At 38.5% G+C, this 22,316-nt stretch overlaps 1 protein-coding gene across 1 annotated transcript; it reads left to right on the forward strand.

Moving 5' to 3' along the window:
- Nucleotides 1-764: 764 nt before the first annotated feature.
- On the forward strand, nucleotides 765-21,848 carry atp13a1 (ATPase 13A1). Its single transcript, XM_036567469.1, has 25 exons — nucleotides 765-1,539; nucleotides 3,307-3,396; nucleotides 4,307-4,567; nucleotides 5,989-6,144; nucleotides 6,343-6,412; nucleotides 8,051-8,157; nucleotides 9,647-9,776; nucleotides 9,938-9,993; nucleotides 10,734-10,860; nucleotides 11,094-11,231; nucleotides 11,971-12,091; nucleotides 12,248-12,405; nucleotides 12,801-12,976; nucleotides 13,588-13,698; nucleotides 13,794-13,919; nucleotides 14,658-14,766; nucleotides 15,901-16,094; nucleotides 16,366-16,462; nucleotides 17,253-17,440; nucleotides 18,391-18,505; nucleotides 18,606-18,802; nucleotides 18,915-19,057; nucleotides 19,783-19,894; nucleotides 20,513-20,656; nucleotides 21,279-21,848. Exons 1-25 carry the CDS (start codon nucleotides 1,198-1,200, stop codon nucleotides 21,387-21,389), a joined length of 3,579 nt encoding a protein of 1,192 aa, XP_036423362.1. The 5' UTR covers nucleotides 765-1,197; the 3' UTR covers nucleotides 21,390-21,848.
- The last annotated feature ends 468 nt before the right edge of the window (nucleotides 21,849-22,316 follow it).

The following is a 22,316-nucleotide window of genomic DNA, read 5'->3' on the forward strand; positions in this document are numbered from 1 at the left end:
TGAAGGCAGCACGGTTCATTGGCTGCCGCCAACTGACCGACTCAAATGTCCTTTCCTATCTGCATTTGCCTGATCTGTAGCTCATGTGTCACTACATTTTTAACAGAGTCGACTAGCATGTATATCCATATGGCTAGCAGATTGGGGAAATTCACGGACGGTAGATAGAACGCTTGAATGAAACGTCCTTTCGTATCCGCTGATCTACAACATATATGGATCCACCGCTACAGTCAGCTCTGCTAATAGATTTAGAGTGTCTATGGGTTATAGATCAGGTAAAAGCAAGGCCAGCAGATAGGAAAGGAAGTTTCATTCATCTATACCGACGTAGCCCTTGGAGCAGCCATGTCATGGCAACTGGAAGAGAAAAAGTCGTGATTTTGTAATTAAAACCAGACCCAGCTCATTTGAATACGGATTCGGTAACGGGTTTAATTTGTTCATTTTTTAATTTGCTCTGAATACCGTTAAAAACAGACGTTTGTGTTAAGTTTGACTGAAATTGAAAAGACTTTTCTCCATCTCCATCAATGATCCCTGTTTTTTTTTTAAGAAAAAAGAGAACGTATACGACAGATTTACCTCGAAATAAAAAGTGCTGTAATTTTTTATTTCTGTTCAAATATTTTTTAAATTGAAAGCAAAACAGTACACGACATAGATGCATATATAAAAAATACATATAACAATGTACACATATATACATTTCTCCATTGGGATATACGTAACTACACAGAAAATTATTGAAGTACATGCTTTAACAATTTTTACGGCTTTTTGCTTTAAAGAGGGCTGGATTAATTCAATATAATGTTCCATGTTATTTTCAAAGGCAATAAAAACTGGCTTCTTGCCTGAGAATTTACACTTGTGGATATAAAACTTGGCCACTGAAAGTTTTAAGATTTATAATTTTGTTCAAATAACACAAACTGACGGTGAACTAGATACCGGAACTGACGTCTTACACCGTACGCACTTACATATGCGGAAGCCGGGGTACGTGTGTCTGTGCGGTCGCTGATTTTTATTTATTTATTTATTTTATTTTTTTGTACCGTTCCGGCGGCCGGACAGCACGGACGGCGAGCAACTGCGTTTATTATCCACCATCTTCGGCGGTCAGGAGGAGGTGGAGAGCAGAAGGAGGGTCCCCCGGAGAGGGAGAGGGAGGGAAAGGAAAGCGCAGGAAGGATGGACGCCACTAAAGCTCGCGGAGCGGACGGGGTTCCGCCGCCGGCCTCCAATCACCACCAGCAGCAGCAGCAGCAGCACCGGGAGAACGGCCCGGGCGACGAGCTGGTGAGCTCGGTGTCACTCTACCGGCGCAGGCCGCGACTCCTTCACGGCACGGTGCTGCCGTTCGCCGCTTTCCTCTACCCGGGCTGGCTGTACGTATGGCTCGGGGTCTACGGAGCCTCCGAGTACCCGGAGGCCGGCCTGCTGGCTCTCGCCGCCATCGGCATCGCGCACGTCCTCACCGTGCTGTCGGGCTACTGGTCGGTGCACATGCACTGCTGGCTGACCTGTTCCAAGGTAAACACTCTCGTATGTTAAGGACGCGGCTGAAGTCGGCTTCCTATTCGCCAGCTTCTTGTTCGAATTTTCCCGTTCCACCTTAAATGGTGCAGTGGTTAAATTCTGAATGTAACTTCTGCACCATTTAAGGTGGAACGGGGAAATTCAAATAGCAAACTGACTTCAACTTCATAGGCTGTGGAAATTGGGGTGATAGTAATGTTATTGACTGCTGTGTCAATATGGGTTTCTGGAAGGATTCAGTGTTTAAAGCTGCCAACAAAGCAAAGCACCAGGTTTTAACAAAGCGAACAAAAATGTCTAATGACTGAGGAAAAGGAGATGAAAGTGAACACACGTCCACAAGTATCCTACTTAGGTTAAAAGCAATGTCTGACAGATAATATAGACTTCTGTATAAAAAGAAAGTGAAAGGTGCTCAAAAACAATTTGTTAAACACTTTTAAGTGACATTTTTTATTAAAAGCAGATCAGTGCAGAAGTGTAAAATCCACATGGATGTGGGTTTAACAGTTGCATTAAAAGTGCCTTTTGACTTCATAGGTACTGTCCTAGTGCTCAACCCTAGGTTCCACCTTCAGGACCCCACTTGGGTCCCATGGACAGCGTGTAGCCCACTGTTTGCCCATCTCCATTCCTGAAATCCATCTGGGATATATTTCTCATAACAGGATTTCTCAGTAAGCCACAAGTGAGGATTGTCCCATAGCTCCCTTAGCTCTCCTCTTATTGCAAAGTCCAGATTGTTGGCTTAAATTCTGTGGTTAGCTGAGAAACCCTGCTTTGCGAAGTCCTCTGGCTGCCCTGCACTGTTTTATGTTTTCCCTGCAGTTGGATCACAGCATTAGCTAATGGTCAGGTCCCTCTTGAGCTGATTCAGATCTGTTAGACCTGGGAAAGCGTGGAAGTGCAGTTTACTACAGAGCAGAAGTTGGGAAACACTGGTGTAGACCAAAGGTCAGCTGACGTACAAGAGTGGTTTAAAGGAAAGAACCGGGAGGCCCACCAGCACTTCACTACTACTTGTTTTCCTGCACCTGAGAAAATTAGCTAATGATCAAGTCCTTCATTAACTGTATCTGGGGCCTGTCTCACAAAGCATATTAGCATGTCAAGTTAGACAGTGTTTCTTACTGCGTTTCAGCTTCACACAACAAGTACAGCTGTGTTAACTAGTTTTACAACAGCAATTAACAACTTTCACTGATAGTTCAAGTTTAGATAATCAAGCTATGGTTACTGTAATGAAAGCGTGACATTTATGGCCGAAGACCAATCACGTGAAACATGCGGAGGAGTTGCTTATTTTCCAATGAAGGTAAAGAAATCTTACTTTGTAAATATGTAGAAAGTAAAGCGTTTGCTATGGTAAAACCACCGTTTCCTCTGCCACCGCATTATTGCTTATTGGAGTAATATAAGCTGCTTTATATTATGACGCCACAAAGAAAAAAAGTGACCCAAAAAGGACCAAAGCTGTCCCTGATTGTTCATAAACAGAAAGAGCAAGAGCTGTTTATGATCTGAAATTCAGAACTTAACCTGCCCTGGGGCAGGTTAGGATTGCGGCATATGTTGCCAGGGTGATGTAGCCTGGTAAAAAGTGATCCGCCATCGTGAGACAGAAGATCCAAGATGAGATCAAACTAAGTGTGCTTTGTAAGACAGACCCTGGATGTGTTACATCAGAAAAACATGAGAACCTGTCAGCTGCAGGGTGGTAAAGCAGTGTGTGAGAATCTTCCATCTGTGTGTTTCTGACAGGAGCCTGATCCAACAAAGGCCAGCTTAGCAAAAGTGATACCCAAACCTAACAATGGCTCTGCTGAACTCGTGCCACTTCAGAGGGACAAGGTGAGGCTACTTATCCTCCATATTGTATGTTTATTCTTGTGCGTGTTTGCCATAGCATTGATAGACATCTGTAGGTGCAGTGACAGACTGTATATATTCAGCATGAGAGTTCATTCTGTTTCATCCACTCCATTCTGAGTTCACACACTACATTTGTTTAGATGTAAACAAAGTCAGTGAGAATCGTCTGATGTGGAGAGAAACTTACTCAGATTTTCTCTACAGTGGTGGTGTATGGACCGAGGGGTTGCTGTATCTAGAATCCAAATTTAGCTGTTTTATTTACTGTCCAAAACTACTGTAACCTCATGTCTTCTGAGTTTTTATACATACTGTTGAGTATGATAAAACGGTGAGCAATACAAAAAATTCTTTGGGTGCAATTTTGCATTCTAATTAATTTCATATACCTCTCCACCATGAATATATTAAAAAATATATTTTTTATGCCAGAATACAATCGCGAAACTATTGTAAAGCAATGTCTCAGACATTTTTGTAGTTTTTTTTTATCTAATAATTTTCTGTGAGGGAGGAATTAAACTCTTTGAACGCCTGTTTCAAAACACCTCTGCTGAGAACTCGTTTTGACTCAGTACTCTAGAATTGTGCCCCTCCCATCAAGCTGCTCTGAGCAGCTTCGTTTACATCTTTAATCGTTGAATTAGGCAGAAATTTTGATAGAGTTTATAGAATTTTAATATTTTATATATAAAGCATCAAAGTATTTCTAACAAGAGAAGTTACGAGTTTAAATGAACTTGGTTTTATATGACACTTAATATTACAATTTTACATAATACTTTTTTTTTCAAAGCACAATTTTAGACCTGTGATTTCATCTACTTTCAGAATAACTGTTACATGCTCTAATGTAATCCAGCTTCACAATGTTTTTTGTTTATGTCAGGATGAGGATGGAGGGGAAATCCTATCCTTTGAGTTCCAGAAGATCCGTTACGTGTTTGACAGGGAGAGGAAGCACTTTTTACCTGTGGCCTTCCCCATCGACCAGCCGATTGGATACTTTCAAGCGTGGAGAGGTTACCAGGAGGAGGCAGACTTGCGAGCTGCAGAGAAGCGCTATGGGACTAACCGTGCAGAGATGGTGGTGCCTGACTTCCTGGAGCTCTTCAAGGAAAGAGCCACAGCCCCATTCTTTGTCTTCCAGGTGTGCGCCAGTAAAATTTTTATCTTGCATCGAAGGGTCGGTTTCCCAGACAGGGATTAAGTCTAGGCCTGGGCTACACGGCATTCCGAGTGGAGAGTTTCCACTGAAAGGAAGATCTAGTCTATGACTAGACCTAATCCTTATTCAATTGACTAAACCTGAATGTTTACTTATTAGACATTTGCACTAATTACTATCATTTTATACACATTTTCATTATATAATTAATTATATGTAATTACCTAGTAACAAGGTTGTGTAATAATTTTTCTTTTATGCTAAATTTATATTCTGTATTCACACCATCAGATCTGCACTACTGGCTTTTTACTGTTTGTTTCGATGTCATAAATGACGAGCATGGCAAAAATATAATGGATGTTTTTCTTTCCAAAAAATTGGTATGCACAGCGTTCGTTTTATCAAACGAAAATCATACTAAAATATTTCCTACTGATGAACTTAAATTTGCTATGAATCGACAGTTTAGAATCCTGAATTTCCTGCTGGTGTCAGATTTTATTGTTTGTTTTATTGAGCTATGGGTGAACAATGACAAAAATAACTGTAAGAAGAGATGTTCCAAGATGCAATTAATCGTTTTTACCTTGAAATCTCAGTTTTGCTGCTGCTGCTGCAGTTTTCAAATCGCAAGAGCTACAATTTTAATTGTGTCCTATGTTACTCAACGTTGTCTTAACAAGTGGGGGAAATTTAACTTAATAATGCAGACCTTGCAAACTCTGGCGCATGGAATTCAGTGTTAAAGCCTCAACCCTCAAAAAAATGGATGCGTTGGCAAAATAAAGGGCTAAAGCACTAAGCTCTAAGCACTTTGAATGACAGCAGTGTATGAAAGGTGCTATATAAATAAACTTGCCTTGCCTTGCCTAGAGATTAATTTATAGAAAATGATCATGTTTAAATCGCATTTGCAGTATTGGTCAGGAAAATCGCAAGTAGATATTTCCCTGAATTGTTTAGCCATAGTCAATGCGTTATCCAATATTTTTCATGTACATGTCTACTGCCGATACATAAAGATTTATAAAACTTGCATGCCTCAGCGTAACACAGAATTGTAATAGTTATTTCTTGCGGACATCCTAGCACCTTAGCCTAAATGTTAGCCTACATATGTTGCACTTACAGAGTTAAAAAAAAAAAAAATGCCATCAAATATCGGTGTGAAGTTGGCCAAATCTAATCAGCTGTCTAATACAAACAAATACAAAACTTTTTTTTTAAAGCCATTATGTGCTGATACTGTTATGATTCTGATGTCATTGTGCATCCATAATGTTGAGTGTTCAGAATGCATTATTTTTTATGTCTAAATGTCTGACTGTTTCAGGTAAAAATGTTGTGGAAAGTGTAAGTTGTTATTTACATGCCCTTTTGTGCACGTTTGCGTTCTGCAGGTGTTTTGTGTGGGACTGTGGTGTCTGGATGAATACTGGTACTACAGTGTCTTCACCCTCTTTATGCTCGTGGCCTTTGAGGCGTCTCTGGTGCAGCAGCAGATGAGGAATATGTCTGAGATCCGCAGAATGGGGAATAAACCTTACATGATCCAGGTATCAGAAACAGGCTGCTGATTATTTTGACACATTCTTCTTCCCCAGAAAGACTTGGTGGTTCCTATTTTAAAAAAATGTATATATACAGTGTCTTATTTTAACTCGTATGAAACAGAAATATTAAAATTTTTGGTGGACCTTTTTATTGTGTATTTGAAAACCAAATAGCGTAATTAGACATGTTTTTTTTCTTAGGTGTATCGGAACAGGAAATGGCGGCCTATATCCAGTGATGAACTCGTTCCTGGAGATATCGTTTCAATTGGTATGTGTCACACCTTGTAAGATACAAGATGTTTAAGATTAACACAAAAGCTCATGCTTACAAAACATCTTACTTTTTTTTTTAGAACTTCGATCACATTAACCCAACATATTGTTTAATGTAATGAAAGGTCTCCTCGATAGTTAAAACAGTGCTGCACAGGTTGGTTTTTATTTCCCCTTCAACTGACTGGTTTTGAGCATCAGTTTCACTAATATTAAAGCTACAAAAATAACACACAGACTCAAACCTGCATCAGAGTGCCTGTGTAAGAGGGAAAAAACACTTTGCCTTACATTAGGCCACTTGCTGAGGGTGTTTAACAAAGCAGGATTTTTCTGTAAACTGAAATTACCCAAATAAGATAAGAAAAGCCAAAAGTTAAGAATTGTCAAATCAGAACGTCCCTTTTGTTATTGGACTGGCTTTATTTGTTCCTTGAGGAATCTAGCCAACTGTGAAATCCTGCTTTGTGAAACATCCCATCAGCAGCAGATTGAAGGGGTGAGCTAGGTGGCCATGACTGTCCCAAATATGATAGACTTTATTAGTCAAATGCAGCTGGCACTTCGTCTACACTTACACAGGCTGTCAGAAGTTTTATGTACAAGACTAAACGCATGCCATTTTCAAGTTACAAGCAACTGATAAGGAAACTGTTAAGAAAACATCTAAGGTGTCCTCAGTTTAATGTGTCTGACATTTGTTTTTGTTATATTTAAAGTTTATGAATTTATGAAATTTTGAGGTCTTAAATGATCACCTGTTACCAAAGGAGTGTTTTGTTATTCATATTACAATGGCTGTGGTTATTAGTTCAATGAACATTCAGTTTTCCTTGTCATTCATTTTCCATATATACCTTTTATCTGCCAATTAATTTTAATATAAATAATTGCAATTAACAATTTATTTGTCTTCTTTATTCATGGAATGCAACTGTTACTATAAGCAGAAGCGTAAAGTGACCAAATCGGTTAATTAGCTATCTTTCTTTTCTAGCTATCGATATTTGATCGCTCCCTGTCAGACACATCTTAAGCTCAAATAAACAAACATCATTCGGTGCTGCCCTCTAAAGGTGTTACAAATGTTAGAAGTTTTGTTGATTCCATAAGACCCATGATGTGCTTTTATTAATGTCCGATTTCCTCAACGCAACAAATACAAACACCTTTAAGCCACATTCTGTTTTTGTGATGTAATCATGATGGTGAAATCTAATAATGGTGTAAATAATTGTGGTCAGCTTATAAACAAGGAAATAGCTGTTCAACTAGGTTGAGCCAATCCTGAGCATTATTACTGATCAGAAGTACACAGAAAAATTACCCCTGCTTTTACTGTGATAGATGGAAATAGAAAACTTTAAATGAATACTGTAAAAAAAAAAAAATGGTAGTAACCATAGGAGTAGAATGGATTTCACAATTTATTTGGTTCTGTCGTATTTACCACTGTTACTGTTGTATTTGCACAATTCTGGTCACCTGACATTTATTAATTCTCACTATGCCATTGCAAACTCACACTAGCTTTGTGTCCCACTTTGGCCACCCCAGTCAAAATCCTCTGAATCTGCCCCTGCACCCCATTGATCTTAGCATTTCTAGTCATCATCGTCTCCCGTCCCCACAGGACGCTCTCCTCAGGAGAACTTGGTCCCATGTGATGTGCTGCTACTTAGAGGCCGCTGCATTGTGGACGAGGCCATGCTTACCGGGGAGTCGGTGCCTCAAATGAAGGTCAGTGTGAATCATCAACTCTACAATACAAAAGAGTTTGTTTCTCCCTTCCTCCATAGCAAGGTTTTTATCTCTGTCTTTGGCAGTCATACTGGTACTGTAACACTGTGTTTCTCAACTCTGGTCCTGGAGAATGTCCTGCATTTTTTTAATGCTTTCTCTGTTCAAACACACCTGATCCAACTAATCAGTTCATTAACAAACCCCTTACTTAGTTGATGTGAGTGTAAAGCAAGGAAAGGACTATAATGGGTGACGCTTTATTTTGAGTGGTTCTTTTTAAAAAGAAACAAACACTCAACAGACTCTCAGTAACATGTCAAAAACATACGAGGGTTAGGATTAGGTTCTGAGTTGAGGTTAGGGTTAGGATTAGGGCCAGGATTAGATGTTGGGTAAGGTTGAGTAAGGTTATGTTTTATGTAATGGAAGTAACATATTAACAATATATCTACTTAATGTAAGTAATGTATCAACTGTACATTTTCAGAATATTTCCTTCAGTATATTCAGATGCTGCACTTCTGCTACTCCACTGATATGTTGTTGATGTGTCACTGATAATCTGTTAAGAGTTTATTAATCATCTACAAAGGACCACTCCAAACAAAGTGTTACCCTAAAATGTGCAGATCAGTGGGCCTCTAGACCAGGGTTGAAAATCGCTGCTCTAACATACATGGTTCATATCATCTAGGAGTTTAAATCTGTTACCTGAATGAATCAATTCTTTTAGAAAAGATTCGGTGCATCATGGAAACTCAAATTTCACCACAAATTGATTGTTTTGGTAGGATTTAGACTTATTTTTTAAAGGCCTTTTTTGAGTAAAAGTTGTATGTGAAGTTTAAAAACATGGCATTCACTATTTAGCCTATACAGTCCATACATGGAAACTACACTGGAAAAACAGCATGTTTTGAATTTATTTTGTTTATGATGTCATGAAAACCAGCACATTTGCATATATCCATCTGTCTGGCCTGCAGCAGTTTACGTCCTCTGCGCATTCATGCAGGAGTAATATTGTTTTCTGAATAAGGAACAATACAGGACAGCTAAATAGAACAGAGCTCATTTACATATATCAATATAAAGAGACGATAGAAAATGGTCAAGTAAATTTGAATTATATGATTATAATTCAATAATAATTATTATATATTTTTGGTACATAATAGCTAACAAATGTTAAGCGAACATTAAACAGTACACCAAGTTTGAATTTTATTTTTACACATATTTATTGGATATTTTTATAATGTATTATAATTGATTCTGACATTCTGAAATTACTGCAGTTGAATTACCGTACGTCATAATGTACTGATGAGTTTTCACATTCCTAATGTCCCTGAGCCCTTCATAACCTAAATCTGATGCATTTAAGCAGTGAAAAGATGCACTATGCATTACTTTGACCCTGCAGGGTTTGAAGAACACTGCTTCAGAGTATCAGTTCCTGACTTTATGTGCGTTATATCTGCAGGAACCTGTAGAGGACTTGGACCCTGAGAGAATTTTGGACCTGCAGACAGACTCCCGTCTACATGTGATCTCAGGAGGCACTAAAGTGGTTCAGCATAGCCCCCCTCTACGCGCCAGCGCTGGCCTCAAACGTTAGTACTAACAGCTCCGTCTGTTCCACTGTGTCTTTTCTTTGATGCCAGTCATCCATTTCCTCTTTTTAATCTTAGCACAGAACCTGCTATGTGTCATCTTACATTTGGCTCATTCACATAGAAATGATTCTCTCTCTTTTGCTCTGTTCTTTCTGCAGCTGTGGACAATGGCTGTGTGGCGTATGTTTTGCGAACAGGGTTCTACACTTCTCAGGTAAAGAATTCTTTGAAAATGACTTCTTCTCATTGCTTTAAATCCCTTTTGTATGTTTCATATGTGCCTGACTGATATATTGGTTGACTGACACTGACAACCTGTGTTTTTTTTAATCAATATCGATGAAAATATTGCCTATAACATCAATAATTGGCAACTTTTTTTAATCTCCTGAAGATAGGGTGATACCTTAGACAGTTGTGCCGCTGGGAAACCTGGTGTAAATTGTTCCTTTTTAACTACATCTCAGCAGTGCAGGCTGAACAGAAAACAGAAAGTAATAAAAACAAATAAAATGTGTCCATACCTAACATTTTAACATTTTAATAATTACATAAAAATAAAAAGAAAATTTATAAAAAAATAAGTACAATTAAAGGTAGTAAACATAAACCAATACTCCATGAAATTCTGGGTATCTCTGCCCCAGCACAACAATATTTATATTATTTAAGATTTGAGTTTCTGTAGTAAATTTGAGTTTAAGAAACCATTGTGGACAGACGAACATTTCTGTCAGTAAAATACTTTTTAAAGAAAATGAATCAAATCTAAATAGTAATAACAGTATTATAATAGGATTAGCCAATATCATTATCAGAAATTTTGGTCCCTTAATATCAGTACTGGCCATCAAATTTTTTATATCACTCTGGCCCTAAGTGCAAATTAAACAAAAAAAGTCTTAGGCTTCTGAAATAGTCTGATTTTTTTATGCGCTGGTGTTCTTTGTTCAGGGGAAATTATTGCGGACAATATTGTTTGGAGTGAAAAGGGTAACAGCCAACAACCTGGAGACGTTTATCTTCATCCTCTTCCTGCTGGTCTTCGCCATCGCTGCAGCTGTGTATGTGTGGGTGGAGGGTGAGTTGTTTTTACACTCTCTTCAAATGAGAACTGTGAAGATGGTTGAACTAACTCTTAATTGATCCTACACTGTAGTGCTTAGTTCTCCTGTATAGTTTCACAACACTCTTTTTATGAATTCGGCACAATACCAGCCAAAAGATAATACCATGTTGTCTTACAAGGTAGAATTATATTACAGGATTTTATCACAGGAGGTTGCCAACATTCATGGTGTTTCTCTTCTACAGGGACCAAGGACCTGACCAGGAACAAATATAAGCTGTTCCTGGAGTGCACTCTCATCCTCACATCTGTTGTGCCACCTGAGTTGCCCATTGAGCTCTCACTTGCTGTCAACACCTCTCTTATTGCCCTGGCCAAGCTCTGTGAGTGCCTGTGTTGTGTCAAGTTGGGATTTATACAGCATCCTTCACTCATGAAATGTTAAAGTAGAACTTTTCCCCAAAAAATCCTAATGTTGCTAAAAATAAATGCAAGCCAGTATCTGGTGACCACTTACTTGAATTGAGCCACAAAAGGGTCCATATCATGAAAAACTGAATTTCATTCACTGTGTAAGAATTATTTGAGTGTAGTAGTAGTTTCAGTAGTATGTAAAGAAGTTTCAAAACGTGCCATTCACTACCCAGTACATACAATCCGTGTATGGAAACAAAGCTACAAAAACAGCCAGTTTTGAATTTATTGTTTCTATAATGTCACAAGAATGTTATTTACATATATTCACTTATTCAGTCTACAGTGGTTTAGCCCCACCCATTTATATTGAAGCCTTAAGCAGTGTTTCAACTTTAAAGGCACAGTAATGCTGTTTAATTCTACAGAACAAAGAGAGGTTCAAAACTGGTCATGTAAAAATAAGTACATAAAACCACACAAATGTAAGTGGATCTCAAGGGGAAAATAAAATACAAGAAAGAAAAAGGATATGGGTGCTTTAAACCATTTGAAAAAAAAGGTTAATTTTTTAAAAGGTACCAATTTAGGCTTTGCATATATTTTTACGGCTTTTATATTTGTCCAGTTTTGTTCAGCATTGATGTTGCAGTTCTGATTGTCAGATTTACCAACTGTGGCTTATTTTTGATCATATTTCTTTGTCAGATGTGTATTGCACAGAGCCGTTCAGGATCCCTTTCGCAGGAAAGGTGGAGATTTGCTGCTTTGATAAGACTGGAACACTAACAAGCGACAGCTTGGTTGTTCGTGGTGTGGCAGGGCTGAGGTATAGCGTTGTGTAGTCAACCTGTTAAATAACAAAAAAATGTTCAGTGTCATACTATAAACAGTAACATTTATTATTATTTCTCCAACAAAATATGTTTTTCATGCTTTCATGTACTTATCTCTCTTAAAAGTGATTTGCCTCTCTGTCTCATAGAGAAGGGAAAGAGGTGATGCCAGTATCTGAAATCCCAGTTGAGACTCACAGAGTTGTGGCTACTTGTCATTCTCTGGTTACTCTTGATGACGGTCAGCTGGTGGGTGATCCACTAGAGAAGGCAATGCTGACTGCAGCAGACTGGACTCTAACTAAAGGTCAGTGGGGCTATATAAACTTAAAACCGAGCTTAAAGCTATTTTACTAGCCCAGCTGAAATGTTGACTGAAAGTTTAGTCAAAAATTGCACAAAAAATGCACAAATTTACACAGTTTTCCTTGTAAAAAAAAGTGTAATCGATCAACCAAGACATGTTTGGTGCCCAAAGTTTCTTTAGTTTTGCACTGGAGCTATGAAGCTAATGAAGTTAACAAGTAAAAGAAACTCATAGCGCTTAGTTTAGCAGTGGCCAAACTGCATGCCTGAATCATCACACTTTCCTCAATCTGTGTTGTTATTTAAAAAAAAAGTCATATATACTTGACTGTAGTTTTTATGACATTGTATTAGATACTGTTATTTTAAAAAATGTCTATTTGCTTCTTGTACTAGATGAAAAGGTATTTCCTCGTGCAATAAAGACTCCGGGGCTGAAGATCCACCAGCGGTTCCACTTTGCCAGTGCTCTGAAGAGGATGTCTGTCTTGGCATCATATGAAAGACTGGGCTCCACTGAGCTCTGCTATATCTCTACTGTTAAAGGAGCTCCAGAGACACTCAGGAGCATGGTAACCTTCTTAGAAAGTTTCATTCAAGACTTAAATCCAGCCTCAATATAGCATTCTTGGGAAAAAAAAAAGTTGTCCAGATTTACTCTGTCTTATAAATATTGTATAGTCAAATTGTTAAAGGGATACCCCAGCTATTTTGTTACTTCTGTCTGCCGCATCTGTATTATATCGTCAAAGCATACAGCTCATTGCATATGCCTGTAACATATAGCTGAAGCAAGTGCCCATTGGCTTATTGACTTCTATTATAAATGTGTTTAGAATGAGTGAGTATTTTGTTCTTTAATTAAATGCGGGAAACGCGCCAGAATTGTCTATGGTAATCAAACATGTACGCTACAGTTAAAATTGCAACTGCAATTAAAAATAGTAATAATGATATAGAAATAATTACTATTATTACTATTATTATTGTTGTTGTGGCCTTTCTCACACTTAGAGGGAGAATCCATTATTTCTTTAAAACTTCTGTATAATTAAATGATTAAAGAGAGTGCAAGTGCATAGGGCTGCAGGAGCTCTGATGTGAAAGAGGTTATGTTTAAAAGTGCTGGAGTATTATTTTGGTACGTAATACATGATACACTCAAAACCTGTGTTCATTTCAGTTTTCACAGTGTCCAGCCAGCTATGACGAGGTGCACAGAGAGATGTCTCGAGAAGGAGCCAGAGTTCTAGCGTTGGGATACAAGGAGATCGGGCACCTCAGCCACCAGCAGGTACCCTATTAATGTCTGAATGATTAGATTACAGCTTACTGTTCTGAGCAGAGATGGTGGTGTAAGAGTGCTGGTTGACCTTTTTGTCTGTGTAGGTGCGAGAGATGACCCGTGAGGGTTTGGAATGTGACCTGAATTTCGCTGGTTTCATGGTTGTATCCTGCCCACTTAAGAATGACAGCAAGGCGGTCATCAGGGAAATACAGGAGGCCTCTCATCATGTGAGTGGTTCACAGAATCACGCTTGCTCTTTTAGATCCAAACCCTCACTTGAAGACAGTACCTCTATACAAGCAAGGTCCCTTAACTGAAAATTAGGGCTGTTACTGTTGAGAAAGTGAAAAGTCTAGTAATCAATTATTTTTACCAGTAATCGGAAGTTTTTAAACAAGGACATGAAGGAAGTTTTAAAAACGGCCAGTCAGTAAAAATGAAGGTATATACATTAATCCCATATAGTACATAGCAGTAATGCACTGATCATGGGGGTTTTTAAATGGCTGATTTTTTTTTTTTTTTTGTCAAATTTTTATTAGTTTTATTATCCTTTTTTATCCCAGGCTCACACTGTGTAGAGTAAATATATACAAGACACACTAGCACATTTGTAATTGTACTTTTATTAACTAAACTTGCAATATCAACATTTGCTCTTTAATGGGCCATTTTACATTTTTCAATTTTAAATCCATATAATAATAAAGTCAATTGCCAATTTTGTGTTTTAAGCAAAAAAAAAAAAAAGATTGCGGATTTTGATCTTGGCTGATTTCGATTGTGCATCCCTTTTAATTGTTTTTTCAATTGTGTTGGTCTTTTTTAATCAAAGTCTAATTGATCATTCACGATGCCCCTGCTTTAGATCTGATTTTAACTGTGTGGACACCAGATAAAGATTTTAAGGATTTCCAAGGCTCATATAATATATCATCTCTCCTACTGTGTCTCTCTGTGCGCAGGTTGTAATGATCACCGGTGACAATCCTCTAACTGCTTGTCACGTAGCCAGAGAACTCCACTTTATCCAGAAGGAGCACACGCTGATCCTGCAGCCTGGACCTACTCAAGGTAAAGTCATTTCAAACCAAACATGGCAGCTTTAGGAATGTTACCGACATTTAGAAAAGAACTGGTGTAAACCTGTTTAGTGGCTTTAAAAAAGAAGAGGCATTAAGCTATGTGATATAATGAAACAACCAACGTACATTTTAATGTTTTGCCTGCAATAGCAGCCCTGATACAGCTCGAGGTATGTGCTAGAATTTGTCACTGGGATGGGTTGCAAGATGATGCGTGCTGTGAATTGAATATAGTTAGATTTCGTGGTAGAGAATGATGGAAAAACCTGCTTGGCAGCTCTCTGAACTAGAGAAACTAGTTTGGTTAGCCTACTTTTGACAAAGCTGAAGTTAGCTTCACCAGCTATTCACCATCTGCTCATTCAAATTTTCCATTCCAACTGAAAGAGCTCTGTCTTGAGTGGTTGATTAGCGATTAGCCAGGCTGTTTGAAATGGAAAATGTGGAGAGACATCTTGGCTGCAACAACCACAGTCATGTTCACCTCACATTCGTCTCCTGTTTGGAAACACTTTGGTTTCCCAGTCAAGTACAATAATGATGGGCAAAGACTGGTAGACTGAAAGGTGACAGTGTGCCAACATTGTGCAAGTATTAAATACCCATGTTCATACCTCAACTATGCCATGTTTGAAGACATCATCCAAACATCTCAGTTCCAGGGTGAGGGGAAAAAAACGAGTCCTAGCAGTGATTCAAGCAGCGGCCAAGTGCCAAAAAGGCAAAACAAATAACTCAACAGGTGCACAAGTACTTGGTTGTAGAGACTCATGGATTCTCCAGTTTGCTGAGAGTGATTGAGCCACGTTACAAAACTTGTCCACAGTCATTTCAGCCAGAAGTTAAGATCCAGAGATAGAAACACAAGATCCAATTGCAAATTAACTTGTAAAGCTCAGTTTGTTTAATTTTGAGATGTTGGCCTATAGTCCACAATTTTTTTTGTTTACTTTTGTTAATAATGAGTCATAATACCAGATGTGTTTGCCAAACACATGTGATGTATGGATGACTGTTGCAGTCCTCAGTGGCTAACACAGTCAAACAGGTATATTGGAACTATGGTTACTGTCTGACAACTTCAGTAATCCATTATTTACTCTCATCATTGCTTTTCTTACAGATGAATGGCAGTGGGAGTCTATAGACGGTAGCATACAAGTACCTCTGCCCCCTCCCTCTATATCAGGACTGGTCAGCCGCTATGATCTGTGCGTGACTGGAGAGGGGCTGACCAGACTGACCTATGACACTCGTTTGCTCAGTGCCCTGCTGCCTCATGTGCGAGTGTTTGCTCGTGTTAGTCCGAAACAGAAGGTCAGTTCTTTGCTTGCGCTTGTTTCACATGTATGCTATGAATTTTGTACATGGCATAATGAAGTGCAGCACGTTTGACCAATCTTATCAATCTTGAGACTTATTATTCAGTAACTACTATCAAACTCATTTTTAAATTGTGTAGTTAAGACAGTGAGGAATTAGTGTAGGTCCGCATACAGGCTCTTACAGTTTAGGGGGCTAGTATCAGTATCGTTTTAAGACTGAATTATTGTATACCTCTCTACTAACTCTTTTATTCTTATTTCAGGAGTTTGTCATAACTAGTCTAAAAGGATTGGGATTTGTCACTCTCATGTGTGGTGATGGGACCAATGACGTTGGAGCGCTCAAACATGCCCACATTGGTGAGATTTTACTTGTCGGAATAGACCTTTGAAGCCATGAGTCATCTTTGTAGTTCTGTGGAATGGCTGTATGACGCACTCCAAGTCTAAGAGGTTTACTTGGGGAAAAAATCAATGTTGTTTTAGCTGCTGTCACACAATGTGGTATACAGAAATGTTCCAAACCCAGTGCATTTTGTTCTGCGTAAATTTCCCCGAATGTTACTAGATCCTAGAATTACTAAAAATACGGGTAATGCTACAAACATGCTACAAGCAAGCTAACATTCCTGTGTACTGAAATGACGTTGCATCAAAGGAAATCTAATATTACATTTCAACACTCTTATACACCAATACCAGCTATTCAAACTGTGCACTTTTTCTGGCAAAGCAACTTAACTACCACATTTGACAAAGCTTGCTGATTTGTGTGAGGTATTTTAGGTTGCCAGTTTTATGATACATGCAAGTAGCCTTAGATTTTAATTGTAATTTAGAGGATCCAGTGATATTTGGAGGAAAAGTGTACATAAGACAAAACGTGAACGTTTTTGTGTACCACAGGGTGTGATAGCAGAGATTTTTGAGAATGGTACTCATTTTTCCCTTAGGTAGTCTTATTTTCCCCATAGGAAAAAATTGGCTTAAACACAGTTCCTTATATGGACATAAAATTAAGAACACTTTAGCAGTCAATTGACAGTTTGTACAATGAGTACTTCACATATTTGAAGAATTTTTATAAATGTATACTCACTAAAATCAGCAATATACTCTAATCATCTTGGGTGTGCTGTCTGTCTTGCAGGAGTGGCTCTATTAGCTAATGCCCCAGAACGAATGCCAGAAAAGAAAAAAAGAGGAAGAGAGAAGGAGGCACCTGTTAATGACCCCAGGCCCATGCCCCCAATCTCAAGTTCAGGGGGTAAACTGAGTTCCAGAGCAGCTAGACAAAGGGTGATGGCCCAGCGAGAGGAGCAGCTCGCTGCACAAAAGGTTTGTGGAAAAGTATCTGACTCTTGTTAGCACAGTGTCCAGCACAGTTTTCTGTTTTCCCTGCTCCTTGGTAATTTGGTAACTAAAAAAAAATAGTAAAATTGGGTAATTTAAGCAGGAAGATCACCAAATTGTGCCAGGTGCCTCTAGGACCAGAGTAGAGAATCCCTTCTCTAAACATTCAGTTGATCTACACAACTGTTAATGTTAAACTAGCCATGTGTAGTTTTTGTTGTACTTCAGTAAGTTTCAGCCTCAGGGACTCAGCCTACAGAAGCACACAGCATGTTAAATTGCATGTTAAAATTACCACAGCTCTCAGAATCTCAACCCTTGTGGAATATTTAAACTGGATCTGACCATCTGTGCTTCTGTGCACTTTTATCAGTTCATGTTTTATCAGTTCAATGGGAAAAATGTTTGCTTTCTAAGCTAAATGATAGTAGCAAGCTTTCATCTCTGCACAACAATAAGCCTTACAGAGTGAGATATAGGTCTAGTCACTTAACTGGAAAACATTCCTGTTATTTCGGAATTTTGTTAGAAGCCATTGGTAGCAGTAAACGAGAGATCCTCTTGCATTTGCCAGAGGTACTCAATTTAATGCAAGTTAATGCAAACGCTGTGTGATTTGGTCATTTTGCGCATTAGTCAAATGATTCTTTCCTATGAGAGACAAGTTCTTCATACCCAATCTGGCTTACCTGTGTTTTAGCACAGTCTTACACAGCTTGCAGTAGAATTAGGCTCATTTTGTGAAGTATTCCCAAAATACTTTTACTACACTGATTTCTATTCTCTCCTCCTGTTCACAGTAATTTTTACCGTCACTTTATTTTAGGCACCGTCCTCAACCAGTTGATTGCTGCCTGTAGCACCAGTTAGCAAATTTATTAGTTGACTAGTCTGTGCAGCCACTACTTAGTGGTAATGTGTTCACTGTGTTGCAGGAGAGGATATGTCAGGTACTGCGGGAGTTGGAGGAGGATCAGCTTCAAGTGGTCAAACTAGGGGATGCCTCAATAGCTGCTCCATTCACCTCAAAACTGTCTTCTATACAGTGCAGTGAGTAACACATGCTTACGTACCAGCGTTTTTAGCTTATTCCCTCAAATTCCGTCGGGGTCGTCTAATGTACTGTTGTTCTTCTCCCTATTTTTTTCAGTTTGTCATGTGATAAAACAGGGCCGCTGCACTCTGGTGACCACGCTGCAGATGTTTAAGATCCTGGCTCTGAACGCCCTCGTGCTGGCATACAGCCAATCCGTGCTCTACCTGGAAGGTGTCAAGTTCAGCGACTTTCAGGCCACTCTTCAAGGCCTGCTTCTCGCTGGCTGCTTTCTTTTCATCTCAAGGTCGAAGGTGAGATAATATTCCTTTTTTTGTGTTTTCTTACCATGCTGTCAGGCATTCGTGAAAAATCAGCCTCTTTAAGCTTGAATAATGAAATAACGCTTGTTATTCTGGACTGCAGCCCCTGAAGACCTTGTCCAAAGAGCGGCCGCTTCCCAATATATTCAACCTCTACACCATCCTGACGGTACTGCTCCAGTTCGCAGTGCACTTCTGCAGTCTAGTTTATCTGTACAGAGGGGCGCAGAGCAGAAGCCCTCCCAGGTATCATCATTCAGTATATTTCATTATCAGATTTTCAGACTGTTCTGTGTACACAAGTGTAAATGCATTCCAGTCTTGGAGGATATTTTACTAAGCAGAATTTCCCATTTAGGCAGGTGAATTAAGCCCAAAGTCAAGCCAGCATTTATATTGGATGGTTTTCACTTTGAGCTTAAGTTATCTAGCTTTCTATGAAATAGGGGTGGAGAAATTTGACTATTATTATCTTTATTTTAAAATGGTAAATTATGTCACTGTTTTTCTGAGCTGTACTTATAGAATGTTGATCAACTGCATATTTCATTAAAAATAGAGCCTAACTAGGTCTGCTTCATTCAGTATAGCACCAGTTGTGAAAGGTTGAATAAAAATAATCATGCTCTATTTTTCATAGCCTTTTTTAAATGTGGTGCTACATGTGCATTTCTTGATCCCAACACCTCCAAGCTCACAAAAACTGAACAATATGGTAAATTTTTTCAATACATGGTATGTCCTTATGTATCGTGATATTATATTTTTACCCTATCACCCATCCCTACTAAGAAATTGTGAAATATCTCCCTGCAAATCTGCTACCCTGCACACTTCAGTACTGCTTAGTGTTATCTTGACACCTGAAGTGGCCCTCCAGGACTGGAATTTGGACCCTTGGTATAAAGACATGTTTCTGAATCATAGAAATGTCCATTCTGTTTCATATCTTCACTCTTTCTGTTCCACAGAGAGGAGCAGTTTGTTGATCTTTATAAGGAGTTTGAGCCCAGCTTGATCAACAGCACTGTGTACATAATGTCCATGGCCATGCAAATGGCTACCTTTGCCATTAATTACAAGGTACTGTACAATTACAAAGAAGTATCTGAACATAGCTAAAGATTTTATGTTTGCAACATGAAAAGTAATTTGTGTACATATGTAATGTGAAAAGAATGGTTAAGCAAATGCTCAAATTCACACAGTTCTCCACTTGATATATTTGATCAGCCAAGACATGTTTGGTGTCCATATTTTACTTATTTAGTTTAGCTGCAGGGGTGACGTTGCTAACAAACATGAAGTCAATAGTCACCCAAATCTTTTGTGTTTTAGCTGCATGGTGAAGTTTTGTTTAAAGGTTTGACTGTTCTGTACAATCTTAATGAAGACTTCGATGTGGTTTGAGTAGATTAAGATACGTTTGATGGGATGTATTATCGAAAAAGATTTGGGTGACTATTGAATTCTAGTATTTGTTAGCCTTATAGATGTAGTGCTAAACTGAAGAAGCAAAGTTTGGATGCCAAACATGTCTTGGTTGATAGACTAAATCTGGGATACATGGAAAACCTTGTGAATTTGATTTTTTGCCAAACCATTTCTTTATATAATTTTACTATATATTTATATTTGACATTGATAGGCTTTTTTTCCATAACATGAACTGCACTAATTAAAGGCAGTGTTTCCCCCTAGGGCCATCCTTTCATGGAATCTCTCACTGAGAACCGTCCCTTGCTGTGGAGCATTGCCTTATCTGGACTTGCCATTGTGGGGCTGCTAACTGGGTCATCACCAGAATTTAACGAGCAGTTTGCCCTTGTAGATATTCCAACAGAGGTGAGCACATGCAGCTCATACCAAAAACTTACAATGTTTAAACATGCCTTAAAGAGGAGTGCTACCATTAATTTTCTGTATAGTTCATAGGGATGTAAACAGAGTCAGCATGGTTTGTTGTGAAATGATGAAATGTTAAGAGAAACATATCAACTAGGATTTTGTCACTGTCCAAAGAAAAAGCATATCTTTTTGTCAATTTTTATTTTTTACATAATTTGAACATGGCGTTGAACATTGAAAATGTCACAATGAATTGACAAATGGAAATGCTCTTAAATTGCTTTACATTAAAATGTAAGATTGTGTTTTTTTGTTTTGTTTTGTTTTTGTTTTTGTTTTGTTTTTTCCCTTCTCCTAAGTTATTATTTTGGGATACACATTTTTCTTTGGACAGTGATGATTTTGTGGTGATATGAACCAGGGCTCACAATGGCTACAGTGCAAAAACAGCCATTCTTTGGCCACTAATTTTGCTTTTAAACACCCCCTCATGTGCCATTAATCTATTTTAAAAATTACATTTCAGGGCTGGAAAAATTGGTGGAATTCCTCTTTAATATAGTGAATTTTGTTTGGAATAGATAAAATGGTTTATCTTCTTTCTGTTTTCTGCTTGCAGTTTAAGCTGGTGATCGCCCAGGTCCTGGTGGTGGATTTTGTAGCAGCTCTGCTTGTAGACCGAGTTTTGCAGTTCCTGCTGGGCAAAGGAACCCTGAGGTTGCCGAACTGAACTGTTTTATCAGTAGTCGCCAAAGCAGCTGCTGCCTCCAGCAAACTGACTGCAGACGGGGAAAGAGGGCAGTCGTTAGTGGGCAGCCAACTCTGCGACACTCAGAGGAAGCAGGGATGGACAAGCATGGCACTCAATACTGTACACACCCCAGTGTTCCCAATCTCTGTTCTCATTCTTTCTCTTCTCGTCTTTTTCTTTACTCAGACCCGTTGCTTTCCTCCTGCTCAGATTACATGATCCCCTTCCATCCATTCTAACCTGCCCCTGCCCCTCCCCGACCCTAAACGGCCAAGAAGATAACAGTATTGTGTGGAATGAGTGTGTGTGTTTGGTGCGTTTGACTCACGCAACTGACAGGGGCATTCTCTAAGAGAACTGCAGAGTGATTAATTTTTTTTTTTTTTTCATTTTGTAAAAATACAGATGTCTGAGAGACTTATAAAAGACCAAAACTCACACGGTGCTGTGTCTTTTCTTATTGTGATTGTGTGAATACTGTATTCCTGCATTAGTATTCTGTACAAGTGCAAGGTGTGTTGTCCTTTTGAGGAGGAGAAACTTTCCAAATAATTTATACTGTTTATTTATAAAACATAGAATAACATGGAGAAACAATGGACGAGTTGCATTTTCACATAAAATCTTACCTAGATGTAATTGATTGAATGAGGTTGCTAAAAAAAGCATTTGAGGTGAGACACTACAGGTGAATAGGGTAATTTTTCAAAACAATATGTATCACACTGATCATAGCTTGTTGTTACTTATATGCTGAGATAGTATTTTTGTATAGGAGGTTTTACAAAACTTTACGTTTATTAGACATTATCCACTTATATATAAATACATTTGCATGTTTTTAAAAACTAAAATCTGGCATTCAGATGATGTTGAGTTAAAATCTTTATTTCATTATAGACTCGC

This window comes from Colossoma macropomum, unplaced genomic scaffold (genome assembly GCF_904425465.1).
Source record: "Colossoma macropomum unplaced genomic scaffold, Colossoma_macropomum, whole genome shotgun sequence".
NCBI lineage: Eukaryota > Metazoa > Chordata > Actinopteri > Characiformes > Serrasalmidae > Colossoma > Colossoma macropomum.

Coding starts and splice junctions, on each gene's coding strand:
- atp13a1 (XM_036567469.1), top strand. CDS start 1,198: ATGGACGCCACTAAAGCTCGCGGAGCGGACGGGGTTCCGCCGCCGGCC. Junction 4,568..5,988: donor CCCCATTCTTTGTCTTCCAG/GTGTGCGCCAGT, acceptor TGCGTTCTGCAG/GTGTTTTGTGTGGGACTGTG. Junction 13,699..13,793: donor GGCACCTCAGCCACCAGCAG/GTACCCTATTAA, acceptor TTGTCTGTGTAG/GTGCGAGAGATGACCCGTGA.